This window comes from Capricornis sumatraensis, chromosome 14 (assembly GCF_032405125.1).
Source record: "Capricornis sumatraensis isolate serow.1 chromosome 14, serow.2, whole genome shotgun sequence".
NCBI lineage: Eukaryota > Metazoa > Chordata > Mammalia > Artiodactyla > Bovidae > Capricornis > Capricornis sumatraensis.
The window spans coordinates 40,986,580-41,003,242 of record NC_091082.1 but is presented as its reverse complement, the minus strand read 5'-3'; the positions used below and the strand labels follow the sequence as shown (position 1 = coordinate 41,003,242).

The window sequence follows — 16,663 nt, the reverse complement described above, 5'->3', positions numbered from 1 at the left end:
CCAAATCACACCTCCATAAATTAGTAAGTAGATCTAGAATGCTGACTGCCGGCACTTCTGTCTCATGTGAATTTAAAATGAGATCATTGAAGACAAAACGCCAGCAAGATAATGAGAATCTAAAATAAGTATGAGAGACTCTCAAGATTGGCATGAAACTAGAAGTCATATGCAAAAACTAAAATGAATTTTATCAAAGGACTTAGAGTGTACAATGAACTAAAATATGGACAAAAATAGTAAACAACTGAAAATGTTAGCCTTATTTGTACCCAGATATATACAGAATATAGAAGAATGTGAAAATTTTATCAGATGACTAACATTTCTATGTAATCATTTTCCTTTCCCCACTAATCAATCTCTTATCAATCTCCAGGAGATTATAGCCTGGAGAAGGATTTATAGAGGTTTGATATATTATAGAGGTTTGTTTTACAGACCTGAAAGAAATAAGGTCATGAATAAGGATTTTGGTAAAGAGTCTTAAGTAAAGACATTCTAAATCAAACTAAACAGTTTTTAGTTTACTCCCTTCCTTGCCTCCCACCCCACCCCTCCCCCGCCAATATTTTTCTGCTTCTCGAGGGAGGTGGCAACCCACTCCAGTATTCTTGCCTGGAGAATCCCAGGGACGGGGGAGCCTGGCGGGCTGCCGTCTATGGGGTCGCACAGAGTCGGACACAACTGAAGCGACTTAGCAGCATATAAATTTGAGACTCTGAGAGTTGGTGATGGACAGGGAGGCCTGGCATGCTGTCATTCATGGTGTCGCAAAGTCGGACATGACTGAACTGAACTGAAGTTACAGCTGGTAAAGAACCCATCTGGCAGTGCAGGAGATGCAAGAGATGTGAGTTTGATCTCTGGGTCAGGAAGATCCCCTGGAGAAGGAAATGGCAACCCACCCCAGTATTCTTGCCTGGAAAAGCCCATGGACAGAGAAGCCTGGTGGGCTATGGCCCATGGGTTTGCAGAGAGTCAGACATGATTGAGTGCACATACACACACACATCCACACAATCTACAAAAAGAGAGTGGTTTGGATATGTTAACAGCAGTGGGATGGGTCACATTATTAGAGTGCTTTTATAATCAGTTCTCCATGTGCTGATTTACTGTCTACCAAAGGTTCTACTGAGCTCCAAACCAACCCTTGTGTAGTCAAGGTACATGTCATTCATCAAGCCATAAGAAAAGAAGAATTCCTGGTATTCTGCTTAGGAACTAGTGAAAGTAAAAGTCCCTCAGTCGTGTCCGACTCTTTGTGACCCCATAACTATACAGTCCATGCAATTCTCTAGGCCAGAATACTTGAGTGGGTAGCCTTTCCCTTCTCTAGGGGATCTTCCCAACCCAGAGATCAAACCCAGGTCTCCTGCTTTGCAGGCAGATTCTTTACCAGCTAAGCCACAAGGGAAGCCCAAGAATACTAGAGTGGGCAGCCTATCCCTTCTCCAGCGGAACTAGTAGATGTGAAATCCAATGAATTCAATTGCTATCTTTCAGTTGTGTATCTTTACTCTTACACTCAATATACTTCCCTTAACTTCTAAGGCTTTATAGAAAGACAGCTGAACACCAAAGAATTGATGCTTTTGAACGGTGCTGCTCAAAACTGTAATGCTTTTGAACTGTGGGGACTGTGGTGTTGGAGAAGACTCCTGAGAGTCTCTTGGACTGCAGGGAGATCCAACCAGTCTATCTTCAAGGAAATCAGTCCTGAATATTCACTGTAAAGACTGATGCTGAAGCTGAAAGTCCAATACTTTTGCCACCTGATTCAAAGAACCAACTCAATGGAAAGACCCTGATGCTGGGAAAGATTTTAGGGGGGAGGAGAAAGGGACGACATAGGATGAGATGGTTGGATGGCATCACAGACTTGATGGACATAAGTTTGAGTAAGCTCCAGGAGTTGGTGATGGACAGGGAAGCCTGATGTGCTGCAATCCCAGTCCATGGAGTTGCAAAGAGTCGGACATGACTGAGCAACTGAACTGAACTGAACTTCTAAGGCTTCTCTTGTCTGGCTGCTTTTACCCAGTATTCTCCTTAGGCTTCTCTTATCACCAATGTGTCCAATGTTGGTACCTTCAGGCACCATTCTTAGCCATTTATCTTTTGAACTACACACTATTCTCACACCGGACACCTTCCCTTCCTTGGTTTCAGCATTGCTGCTGAACTCTATTTGTATCTCTAACCTAACTCTCCCACCTCCTTCAGGTTCCCTTGCGGTACCTCACATACAGGATGATAAACTCAGAAATCATTCCTTTTACTGTTCCCTGATTTTACAAATAGCCCAGTACCCATACAAATTCTCCAAGTAGCAAATAGGAAACTGTGTGATGTTTTCCTTTCTCTCCTTTCAGTCATTAAATCCCAGAAAGCCTATACCTGAACAGCATTTAGAATGTGATTCCTTCTCACTAATATTCCCTCAATTAACTACTTATCATTTTTTGAACAAGTTACCTAAACCTTCCACCTGCAGTAGCTTCTAAGCCATTTCTCTGCATCCAATTTTATCTTTTCCAATACAAGCCTCATACCATTACCAAAGTCTTCCTTCTAAAACATTTCATACAGAAATTCTTCCATGTTGCTTCACTGCATCCAGGATACAATCTAAACTGCTTGGGAGAGATCTGGCCTAACACGACCCTAACTACCTGGTCGCATGCTTCTGGCTTGTCTCTGCAGGACTCTGTGCGTCATTCATACCATGCTACATCCGGGGAGGTAGAGGAGAGCTTGCATGAGCTCCCACATTCCAAGCATTCTATTTTCTCTGCGTAGGAATGCTCTCCCTCTCATCCTTACTTATGTAACTTACAGTCACCGTTAATACTTAGCTCAGCCAACTACCTGAAGAAGTGTTTCTAACCATGCCATTCTCCCCCTTCCTTTCTCTTCCTTTTGGACTGATTCAAATCTACATTCTCTGTATTCCACAACAACTAGTGTTTTCATAGCAATAATGACACCGAATATGCATATTTTCTTGTCTGCAATTAGATACTCATGTTCTCAAGGAAAGTACCCTATTTCCCTTATTTCTACATCCTCTGGTGTCCAACTCATTGTAATTGCTCATTAAATATTTAATAGGCAAATGGATTATACTGGAGTGGGTTCTGAACTTAACATATAAACCATCAAGTAAACCAAAACCAGCCTTGGAAATTCCTTAGGAAGGCATTACACTGAAGACCAATTTGCTGTCTCAACATAGTTAAGCTAGCACAGTTTTTCCTTTAGCACTGAAATACTAGTTTCTTTGGAGGACCATCCATACTTATAATCCAGTTAATGACAATGTTTTATAAAAACTATGCATTTTTAAGCACTAGAATTTATATCCCATGAAACTCCAAGGATGGCAAGTAGAAACTGATGTGGAGTAGAACAGCAATTTCTCTCTCATACTGAGGATACTCTGAAAATGCTTAGCAAGAGGAATGGCAGAATCACCACTTTCTTCCTTGCTTCCTTTCCACTCTCTTTTCTTCCCCTGCCTCATCCCTCCTTCATTCCTATCTCTGTTATCTGTTGCTAAGCCTATTTCTTTGAATTCATATAAATTATGATGAGACTCCACTGTACTGACATGCCTGTAAGGATTGTTCACAAGCAGTATTTCTCTCATAATCTATTCCCACCAAGATTATGTAGCACTGTAAACAATATTGGCAAATATAGGAATATACAAGCATAGCCACAAGCATGATAAACTCTTGTGCCATCTATTAGGCTGAAAGAAGTTCAAACATTCACAAAAATGTGAAGAAAGTATAAAGAAATGTCTCAGCTGCTGTACTTATATTTCAAAATAAATATTTCAAAATATAAGCTAGAAGAATACTATGGCTAATTGAAAATCATCAGACAATGAGTATGAATTGAGTGAAAACTCAGCTAGTTACTAATTAACTTCAATGGGTCCACTAAAGAAGCCTATCTCAGAGCAAACACTGGACAGAAGAGACTTGAGGATGCTGCCACTTGGGTAGGTACTAACAACTCACCAAAATAAAGTAAGTCACCATAAGCATACACTGAGTACAGATTTGCTTCTCAGAAAAACTTAAGAATTGGAATAACCCCATCAAGTTCCAAGAATTAAATAAATAAATATTTGTATGCTTATAAAGCACATTTTAAAGTATACTTAAAATGTATGAAATGCATTTGAAAGCATATGTGATAACCTAAAAGAATAAAAACACTGGGAGGTTACACATATAAAACTTTCATTTTTACAAAAATCATGTAAACATAATTATATTTCCACTTTTTATATTTAAGGCAATTCTATAGTAACTATACATGCATGTAAAATTACATTACCATATGAAAGTGTACCTGCTTCAATACATAAAATAATTTAGTTTTTATCTATGGCACATACCTAAAACAGAAGTTCTGAAATAGGAGAAGAAATGCCAAACAAGAGAAATAGTGTAGGCATTTCAATGAGTAAGAAAACCATCTGGCTAGCTTGAAAATCTGCTTCTGTGTAAGAAAAAATTTTTTAACAATCATCAATTGATTAACTGTCTACATACTCAACGTTTAGAACAGAAGTACGAGTGACAACTAGCTCCCTCTACTAAGTTCCAGGCAGCTTCCCTTCATCTCACCATCTAAAACTCTTCCTTCTTTCCTATAAAGTCCCATGGTCCTTAATCTATATACTTCTGATACTAGAGATAAGTATCAGTTTTACACTTAGTATAAATTTTATACCTTATCTTCCCCACTAGACCATAAACTCTTTCAGAGTAAGAGTTATGCTTAATTCAGATCTGTACACCCACTTATCTACCAGAGTACTCTGCTCATTCTCAATAAATAAATATTTTATAAATACACAAAAAGATAGGTTCTCCTGAAAACACATTTTCAGCATTTCTTCTAAAGACCCTATGTGCCACATTACTTTCTGTTTTTCTTCCTACTTCTCAGTAGTTCCTATCTTACCAGTTTTTTTTAAGAGTTCATTTATTTGGCTGCTTCAAGTCTCAGTTGGTGCATGTGCGTTTAGTTGCCCTATGGTATGTGGGATCTTAGTTCCCCAAGAAGGAACTGAACCTGTGTCCCTTAATTGGAAGACAGAGTCTTCACCACTGGGCTACCAGGGATGTCCTCTCTAATTTACCACTTTTGCTAACTTATTTTACCCCTGTTCCTGGAGGGAAACTTTTCATCTATTCGCTTATTTGCTCATTCAAAACATCCAATAAGTGTCAAGTTCCTACTATGTGTCAGGTAGTGTGCTAGGTGCCAGGGTTACACCAGTGGGTAAGTCTTTAGGGAGCTTTGAGCCTAGCAGGAAGGACAGATAAGTAAATAATTATAAAGCAATGTGCTAATTTTTATGATAGATACAAACACATGATGCTGTTTAAGAGTACTTCTATAATTTAAGAGTGCTTCTCCAACTTTTTGCCTGCAGTTTATCATTTCCCTATATAATATTCCCTCCAAAAAAAAAAAAAAATTCCCTCCACTGGTCATCCATCCATCTGCCTACCTATCTTTCTTCCTTCAACTTTAATATACACCTTTGATACAAAATACAAAAGATGCCCAAGAATAAAGTGAAAAATCAGACTTACTCCCATCTTTTTCCCAGTGATTCAGTTTGCCTTCCTGAAGGTAAGCACTAATGTCCAGTACATAATTCAGAGATAGTCAATGTAGACACAGACATATATGCACACATATATGGTCTTACTTTAACATGACAGTAGCATACTTTATATTCTGTCTACATCTTGCTTTTCTTATTTCATAACATATCTTAGAAAATGCATTGTCTCAGCCCATATTGGGTGACATCATTCTTTTTAATGAATATAAAGTATTTCACTACATGAATATCTAAGTAGACCTCCTAGAAGTGAAATTGCTGAAATTCCAGAATATGTGCTTTTTTAATTTTGATAGATACTAACATAGAGATTTCACCAATTTAAATTTCCTATAAAATAGGAAATATTCACCTCCATAACTTAAATTACAACCTTTATGGGAATGGCTCCCAAATCTGTATCCATATTCTGACCCATATTTATTCTCTGTGGTATTTCCATATACATATTTCTTGGAACCTTAGGAAAAAGCTTTTTAAAAACAACTTTATAATTTTACTCTTAACACACTCTTCCTAAGTTCACTACACATATTAATTCTCCATGATCCCAACCAAATGCTTTTCTACCCACATTCAATTAATGAACTCAATTAAGACAGACCAATCCTATATAATTCTATGACACCCATCTTCTTTTTCTCAGACAACATCTGACTGACAAGGGTTCAGTTCAGAATGCCTGGATTACTAAATTCTAACTACTCAACTTGTTCCTCTCTGCTTGCCTACCAGTGATTTTGCTCACATCAACCTCTCTGCCTGAAACAGCCTCTCAAATCAGTTCCCCTGTTGGAATTTCATTAAGCCTAATCTAAACACTAGATCCATTCATAACAAATTTTCTTTTATTAATTTATTAACACTTAGGTCTTTCACCATATTCTAATTTATAATAGTTATAAGATAAATTATAAACTCTTAACACATTTTGATAAACTCACACTGCCAAGGCACTCAAAATGTGCTTACCAAATGAATGAATGAATTTTTTGCAATGCACTAATTCCTGTAAGTCAGATAATTCAATAGGAGAAAACATGCTATAAAGGATAATTGCTTCCTCTTTCCTTACCTCTTTCCCTCCTTCATTTCTTACTTTTCCCTCCCTCCCTCTTTTCCTCCTTTCTTCCTTCCCTCTCCTTCCTTCTTTTTTTTCAGGTAATAAGATTATTTTAAAGTCTGTGAGATACAGGCCCCTATTTAAGAATTAAATTTCAGAATACTCACAATGTGAAATATTTCCAGTAAACTACATTTTCCCCTTGCATTGATTTTGATGAAAAATAGGGGAAAGGATAAAGAATAAAGGAAAAGGTGAAATATACTACTAAAATGATTGAATTTCTCTTCAAAACTAAAAAAATCATCTAAATTCAGTCAAGGTTACTCTTTACTATGTAGAAGAGAAAACTCAACTGTAATGTACCTGTGGCCTACTGTTAAACCGAGTTTAAAATGGGTGGAATAATTTTTTACAAGTTTCACAAAAACTTGCAGAAAAACTATGTAAAGCATTACCAACCCTATATGTCTGGTTTTCAAAGTCAAAAACCGTGATTTTAAAAATCACTATCTGTAGTAAAATGTACATTTAAAAAATTTAGAAAAGAGTTGATTATGCTTCCCTATACATAAAGTATTGCTAGTTAAAAAAATAAATGATCATTATATTTCATTAAAAATTATTCAGCTCTCATTTACTAAAATAGTAGAGAGCTATCAAATCTCTATCAAAAAGTAGAGAATTACTACATTATAACTGGTAAATAATTTAGAAAAACACAATACTACCATGCAAATGCAAGTGTTGGTTATACTTGACTCACCTCTCCCCCATTAACATATTCCATCACAAAACACAAACGGTCTTTTGTCTGGAAGGAATATTTCAGGGACTTGAAATGAAAAAGAAAACATGTTATATTATAATCCTACATTTTTACAACAGTATCAAAAATAGAACACTTAGAAACAGTAAGTGTGATTGATAAATTGTTCATGTTCCTTAAGAGTCTATTTATTCCTTTAAAAACACTTAAATAAAAATTTATGAGAACTATAAAACACATTTTGTGAAGATTAGCAGTGGGCATAATTTCAGGAAAAAGTAAAATTATAATTATTAGTAAACAATCCTAACTCTTAAAAGTTTCTTCCTTTCGAAAGTCTATCTGTTGTTCTTAAATCTTAAAACACTTCATTGGGACCAGGAACATACAAGAACTTTGCAAATCAAAGAAAATGGCATACCTAAATAAATGTGACTGAAAATGTTATTTTTCATACTTAATTGCTACAATAAAACTCCCTTAAATATAAAATGTTATGATTATAACATCTTTCCCCTAGTCACTTACTGTTAAAAAGGGATGTCTAGTGTTCTTTAATACTCTGCTTTCAGTTAAAGTGTGTGCCACTTCATCCTACGAAAGAAAAAGGCAAATAAACTTTTAATATATGTTCCGAGCACAAATAATATAAAAATTTCGCTATTTCTCTAAGACCAGAAGAGATTAAACCCAGACACATAAAAAGATTTTAAACACATGCTCCTTTATTGCTTAGCTTCTTGTCTACCAAAAAAAAAAAAAAATCAAATTAGTAATTTAAATCAGATGGCTATCATGTATAAACGCAGTCATACTTTATCAAAGTATATCAATAATGATATAATAATAAGCAAAAATTACTAGGGATACAGAAAATGAAATAGTAAGCCTTTCCCCTTGAAGAGAATGTCCTGTAAGTTAACAGCTAGGCATGGAGTAGTTAATATTTCCATGTTTGTGTTACATTGTATTCAGGGGATACAAACAATATATTTCAGTAAAGATCATAGAATTGGTAAGTCTTCTACCTAAAAGAAAAATAAGTTATTGAAAAGAGGAACACAGTACACATTAAGAGGTTTAATTCTAAATTATACATTTCAGAAATAAAAATAGTATAAAACTGTATATTTTTGTTTTGTGGCTTTTTAGCATGCTTTTCTTAAAAAAAAAAGATTATAGTTTATTCTAGGACACTTTCTAGATCTGGATATATCTAAAGCCAAAAATACACTAAGACTCTATTTCCCCAATTTTGTACATAAATTTCATCTTGACATCAAAAGTGAACTAGGGAAGATTTTCTTCAACATGGAGAACTGGAAAAATGTTTCATATCTCAAAAATAACACTATTTTAAAGAATAAAGGAAAGGAAGATAAATGCTGAAACTAACACAACATCTCTGGTCTCTGCTTCTGCCAAGATCCTAAATGAAGCCCTTGCTGGATCAATTTATTAACACTGCCAGCAAATCAAGATTATAAGTAAGAAGTAGAAACTTTAGGACACTGTATTAATCTTTAGAAAAGCATCTGACCTTATTTAGACTTAGAAGATAAACAAGCAACAGAATGATCAAAGATGCTAAAAGCCAAAAACCATTCCAAGAGAGTGAGACCAATTCTTTTTTTTTAATTAATTAATTTTACTTGGAGGATAATTACTTTACAATATTGTCATGGTTTCTGTCACACATCAATATAAATTGGCCATAGGTATACATGCGTCCCCTCCATCCTGAACTCCCTTCCTCTCTCTCTCCCCACCCTATCTCCTCCAGGTTGTCAAAGAGCACCAGCTTTAGGTGCCCTGCTTCATATGTCAAACTTGCATTGACATATGGTAATGTATATGTTTCAATGCTACTCTCTCAAATCATCCCATCCTCTCCTTCTCCCACTGAGTCCAAAAGTCTGTTCTTTACGTCTGTGTCTCTTTTGCTGCTCTGTACATAAGATCATCAGTACCATCTTTCTAGGTTCCATATGTATGCATTAATATACGGTGTTTGTCTTTCTCTTTCTGACTTACTTCACTCTGTATAATAGGCTCTAGGTACATCTTTCTTTTTCAATTAAATAAAGTGTAATGACATAGTATTTAAAACCAGCGAAATAAAGTACAGGTAAGAAAACATTCAAGTCTTATTTGGTTAATAAGAACCAGGTTTAAATGCTCAAACAACATGAAAACCACAATCATATCATACCATAAATTTTAAATTAATTAGAACACCAAACATCTTAATAAAAAATAAATAAAAATGATATCAGAACTAATTTCTATACCCACAATGCTTACCATAATGATTAGTATACAGTAGGTAGTTGTTAAATGTTTTGTTGAACTTAACAGTTTATCATAGGAATTAATTACAAGATGTCACATATGTGGGACTTTCATTCAATCATTTATTCTTTCAATAAATACAAAACAAATACACTCTGGGTATTGTTCTATCCACTGAAGACAGGATACTGAACACCACAGACAAAAGTCCTGCCCTCCTGGAGCTATCATTCCAGTTGGTCAGATGGTGGTCAGCATTAATGGAAAAAACCAAGAAGACAAGGGAAGGCTAAAGTTTATAAGAATCATACAATGGAGACAAAATACATGATTAAGGATTATACAAGTGGCTATTTTATGGGCTATAAAACTGAATTCATTGATTAAAAGATGAAATCCTTGACATGCACTTACTAAATAATAACAGTGTAAGTATAAAATCATTTTTTTTTAAAGACATGATTCTTTTGCTCATGGAGTTGACATGCTAGTGGAGAAGACACTGGTGCATATCAAATTGGTACAAATCCAATTTAAGAAATAATTACAAATTCTGATAAGTGATCTTATGAGAAAATGGGGTCAAGAAGGAAAATTAATGCTACTGCAAGATCACAGGTTGAGTAATATGATAGTGTAGGATTGCGGGATTGGGGCACACAACTGATTTCTGTTTTTAAATTCGCTCAGGTTCCTCTCAAATGACAGCAAAAACAGGAGTGATCAATTAGGAGACAACTGCAGTGTAAGAGTGAAATTAGGATGGCTAGGATGACTGCAGTGGCACCAGAGCTAGATAAAGCATTTGAAATATTTTTGAGATATAAAATTAACAGTGAAAAACTAACAGCTATATGCTTTCAACAGAGGATTAAGCAGAAGTATTACTTTATATGCAGTCAGAGAAGGCAACATTTACCAGTTATGCTTTAGGATTTTAAGCGATCTGAGGCAGTAAACTAGGAAAAGACTAAAAAAAGAGAAGTATGAAACCTATTTGGAAAAGATATCCTAGCACTTCAGTTAGTATTTCTGGCAGCTCTTTCATTCTATTTTGTTGAAACAAGCTCATTATATGTAATAGTTATTTTTCTGAATCACTTAGTAAGTTCCATGAAAGATTATTTTTTTTCCTATATTCTGTAATCTGCCTAACCACATTAAAGGAGTCAAGTAAAGATGTAGGTAGGCAAAAGCTAAAACAGTATTTCTTTGTTATAAGAATGAAACCAGAATTAATACCATGTACATACATTTTATGTATTGTATTTTCTACCACACTTTACATCTGATCAAATTAAAATTTTTTCCTTAATGCAAATTTAATGGTACAGTATTTCACATACTAATTAGTATCTGCTATGAAGATAAGGTATGCACAAGCTAAAAAGTAAACACAGATGTCAATAATTTTTAATTACAGTTAAAAACAACATGTCAAAACAAAAAGTTATAAATAACAGTGATAAAACTTAGGGGCTAAAACAATATGATGCTTTTCTAAAAATCCATTTGTTGATCGTGATTACAAATAAAGAGTGCTTGGGTATATAAGTAAAATGTTTTCATGAAAAAGCTTTCAAAATTTAGTTTCATATATATTCATCCATGGCAAAAGACTAATGAATTTTAAAATCTAATTTCTTTCATAGAAAGCAGCTTAGGGAGAATGGAATTTTTCACAGTTTTTTGCAAACATGACGCAGAAGAATAGTCTTCCTCATACTCATTTTTCCAATCCTCTCTAATTTATCACTACCCTTCACCAAACATGGTCTAAACTCCTTTTCATGCTCCCCACTCATTGCTTTTTGGTAGTTGTTCTTGGCGGGAGGTGGACAAGGAGCAAATGAAGACTGAGAAATGGAAGAGAACATCTCTATCACTGTGGACACCACAGGTGTCACCTCCTTCAATCCTTGTAGTAGCTGAGCAGGTGTCTTTGATGATTCCCATTTTATATGAGGTAACTGAGGTTCACCGAAGTTAAACTGCTCAGATTGCAGGTGAAAAGGTCAAGACTGATCTCATCTAAGTCCAACATCAACGGTCATCTCCAACAACTCAGTAGCAACTTAACCAGGTACACTTTAACTCTGTTCACATTATTTTCTCCATTTTGACTACAAGACTCTAAAAACTGACTTCAGGAAGCTGGTTGAAATCAAGATACATGACATCTAAAGCATGTAAACAAAAATAATCCAGAGCTATAAATGAGGCCTAGAGGAGGAGATGACGGAGGTGGGGAAGCAGGGAGAAGAGGGGAGAAAAGATTTTACCTTGGTATCTTTCTTCTTAATCAACCACAATGACTACAAGTGATCATTATGTACTTGCTCTGTTTTGACAAGCCGTATGTCAGAAATCTATATATTTTTCCCCATAGAAAGGATGTCGTACTTGGTGTTGTTTGGTCGTTAAGTTGTATCTGACGCTTGCAACCCCATGGACTGTAGCCCGCCAGGCTCCTCTGTCCATGGGATTTCCCAGGCAAAAATAATGGAGTGGGTTTCCATTTCCTTCTGCATGAGATCTTCCGAACCTAGGGACTGAATCTATGTCTCCGGCACTGCAGGTGAATTCTTTACCAACTGAGCCACCATACTATCATTCAATCTGTCATGCAATCCTGATGGCTCTTCATCAAAATATGCCCCAGACTGAATATGTCTTACCACCTCCACTGCTAATACCCTGATGCAAGCCACTATAATCAATTATCTGGATTATTGCAGTTAACTCCTCACAAGCTCCCTGCTTCCACAGTCTGTTCTCAACACTACAGCCAAGGTGACAATATTAAAATGAAAACTATATCATGGTATAGTAAACTATACCATGATATAGTAAAAAAAAAAAAAAAAAGTAAAAGTATAAAAACTTCCAATGGCTGACCAGCACAATGAATAAAAGCAATATCCTTACAGCATCTACCACTATCATAAACAACTCTCCGCTGTTTCACTCTATGCAGGCCATGCTAGACTAGATTCCTAGCTATTTTTAAAATATGCTGCTTCCTCAGTGCTTTTTTGGTTGTGATTTCCTCTATCAGGAATATTCTTCCTCCCAAATACCTGAATGGTTTGCTTCCTCATTTCCTTCAAATGTTCACTGAAATTTCACTTTCTCAATGAGTTCTTCTGTGATCATTTAAGACAGCAAAACCCACAAAAATCACTAACAGTACACAAAAACTAGTGGAACTACTAAATGAATTCAGCAAGATAGCAGGATAAAACACCAACATACACAAATCTCTTTCACTACACTAACAATGACATATCAACAAGAGGCAGTTAAAAAAAGTCCTGTTTGAAATTGCATCAAGAAAATAAAATACCAAGGAGGTGAAAAATCTATACATTGAAAACTATAAAACACTGATAAAGGAAACTGAAGACAAATCAAAAATGAAAGGGAAAGATCTCATGCCCTTGGAGAGGAACAATTAATATCATTAAAATGGCCATACTACCCAAAGCAACTTACAGATTTAATGCAATTTTTATCCAAATACCTATGACTTTATTCATAGAACTGGAACAAATATTCTTAAAATTCATATGGAACCACAAAAGACCCTGAATTGCCAAAGCAATCTTGAGATGGAAGAACAGAGCTGGAAATATGCTCCCTGACATCAGACTATATTACAGAGCTACAGTAATCAAAACAGCATGGTACTAGCACAAAAACAGATTTATAGCCCAATGGTACAGAATAGAGAGCCCATAAATAAACCCATGCACCTATAGTCAATCCATGACAAAGGAGGCAAGTATATAAAATGGAGAAAAGACAGCTTCTTCAACAAATGGTGATGGGAGAGTTAAACAGCTGCATGTAGATGGATAAAATTAGAACACTCCCTAACACCATATACAAAAATAAACTCAAAATGCTTTAAAGACCTAAATATAAGACATGACACAACAAAACTCCTTGAACAGAACACAGGCAAAATATTCTTGGACATAAATTAATGCAATATTTTCTTAGGTCAGTCTCTGAAAACAAAAGAAGTATAAGCAAAAATAAAACAAAAAATGGGACCTAAACAAACTTAAAACATTATTTTGCACAGCAAAGGAAACCATCAACAAAACAAAACAAAAAACCTATGGAGTGGGAGAAAAATATTTTCAAACGATGCTACTGACAAGGAATTAACATCTAAAATATACAAGAAGCTCAAAGAACTCAATTAAAAACAAACACACCTTAAAAAGTGGGCAGAAGCACTAAACAGACATTCCTCCAAAGAAGACGCTCAGCATCACTAATTATTTTTGCTGTTGTTTAGCTGCTAAGTCATATCCAACTCTTTTGCAACCCCATGGACTATAGCCCAACAGACTCCTCTGTCCACAGGAGTTTCCAGGCAAGAATCCCGGAGTGGGTTGCCATGGCCCCCTCCAGGGGATCTTTGTGACGCAGGGATTGAACCTGGGTCTCCTGCATTGGTATGCAGATTCTTTACCACTGAAGAAGCCCTCACTAATTATTAGAGAAAAGGAAATAAAAATCACAGCAAAGCACACTGTCACTTCAGTACCATTTCACACTTGTCAAAATGACTACCATCAAAAAGGCTACAAATAATAAATGCTAGAGAAGATATGGAGAAAAGGGAACTCTCCTATACTGTTGGTGAGAATGTAAATTGGTGTAGCCACTATGGCAAACAGTATGGAGGTTCCTTAAAAAACTAAAAACAGAACTACCATATGATCCACCAATCCCACTCCTGGGCATATATTCAGAAAAACCAAGAACTACATTTAACTATGGCTGGTTCATATTGATACATGGCAGAAACTAACATAATATGATAAAGCAATTGTTCTCCAGTTAAAAAAAAAAATACATGCACCTCAACGTTCACAGCGGTAGTATTCACAACAGGCAAGACGTGGAAACAAGTCAAGTACCCATCAGTAGATGATTAACTTAACAAGATATGGCATGCGTATATGTATATAAACACACACGCATGCATATACACAATGAAATATTACTCAGCCATAGAGAGAATGAGATGATGCCATTTGCAGGAACACAAAAGGGCCTAGAGATCGCTATAGCTAGTGACGCAAGTCAGACACAGAAACACAAACACTGTATCACTTTTTATGAGGAATCTAAAAAAAATTAAATGAATTCTATAAACAAAACAGAAAGACTCACAAACACAGGAAATAAACTTATTACCAGAAGTGATGGGCTAATTAGGCATATGGGATTAACAGACTCAAACTACTATACATAAAATAGATAAGTAACAAGGATTTATTGTGTATCTCAGAGAATTATACTTAACATGGAATATAATCTTAATATGATATATAATCACAAAAAATAACTGAATCACTAAGCTATACACCTGAAACTAAGACAATTTAGTAAACACTTTTAAAAACACTGCAAAATTCTAGTTGTGAAATAAAGAATTCCTGGGGATTTAATGTACAGAATGATAAATAGTTAATAATACTATAGTGTGTATTGGAAAGATGCTAAGAAAATAAATCTTAAAAGTTCTCATGACAAGAAATAAAGTTTGTACCCATGGGTAGTGATAAATTTTAAGCAGACATACGGTAGTCATCATTTTAGTTTCAAATCTACTAAGGATGCTTTTCCATTCAACAGTTATATAAAATTTATCAGTACAAATAATCTATGTTAATAATGTATACTATTCACTACTTTAATAAAAAATTCAAACTGTTAGGGGAATATCAAAAAATCACTAGTATAATTAGTGACACAGGTCCCAAATACATAGTGAAAACATTCTCCCAAAATTTCCTCTGAGAAGAATAAAAGACTGTACATAATAGACAATATTATAAACTTTTGAAAAATTTAATACTATAAATAAATATCAATATACAGATATCATGCAGCTATAGCCTCTAATCAACATTTTGCTTACTTAAGAATTTCTACAGTCTAGTCATGTGCGTGCATGAGCACACACACACGTGGACAACATAAACAAAGATTTAATAATCAACTCTTGTATTACCTTGGCAATAATAACTTCTTTCTTCAGAATCTTCATAGCATAGTATTTTCCACTTGCCTTCTCTCGAACCAAAATAACTTTCCCAAAAGTGCCTTTACCTAGTAGTTTCAAATAGTCAAAATCATTCATTGTCTGAAAAATACAAATTAAAATATATAATATGAAACATCTGATGAAATTTATTTATAAACATCTATGTATATATTTGGCATTATCTACTCAAAATCAAATTTTATCCATTTCTAAGAACGCTTAAGTGAATCAGAATCAGCCTGGCATCGGCTTTCCTATCCATAACCATGGATGCTGGAAAAAATTTAAACAACTTTCAGATAGTGGAGACAATAATTTTGAGCACAGAATCTCTCAACTATTAATTATTAGTAAAGTATAAGGGCAAAGGGAAAAATAAAACCAACATTACTCACTTCCAAGTATTCAAGTTTCTAAGGATTTAGTAGTGCCACTCCCCTACATGATGAGTCAATCAAAAATGTCCTCCACAAACATTTCCAAATATATCCAAAAGAAAAGTACTTTTAAATGGAGTTTTTGACAATGTACTCTATCAAAATAAGGATGGACTCCAAGAAAAAGAAAGAGATGTGTATAAGAAACACTGAAAAGAATTCTGCAGCTCAGTTCAAAGAAAGAACAGCAGTACATCTGCTGAGAACACAAGTGGTCCAATTCAGAATAGGAAGTCATGAAACTCTAAGAATGTCTCTAATCTGCCCGTTTTCAATTTCATTTCTCATTCCCATCTGTAAGTAAGGTGATTACCAGGATTTTACTAAGGAGAATTACTACTTGCTCTCTACAGCTTCCTCTATGAATGCA

The 16,663-nt window shown here is 35.1% G+C and overlaps 1 protein-coding gene across 1 annotated transcript in view; it reads right to left on the bottom strand.

The window, feature by feature from the left end:
- Positions 1-16,663, bottom strand: part of AKT3 (AKT serine/threonine kinase 3) — a 266,553-nt gene that overhangs the window by 79,652 nt on the left and 170,238 nt on the right. Inside the window, exons 5-7 of the mRNA XM_068985636.1 lie at positions 15,824-15,955; positions 8,023-8,088; positions 7,492-7,560 (exon numbers count right to left, since the gene is read on the bottom strand). Of these exons, the coding sequence (XP_068841737.1) occupies positions 7,492-7,560; positions 8,023-8,088; positions 15,824-15,955 (267 nt within the window). The remainder of the gene's footprint in view (positions 1-7,491; positions 7,561-8,022; positions 8,089-15,823; positions 15,956-16,663) is intronic.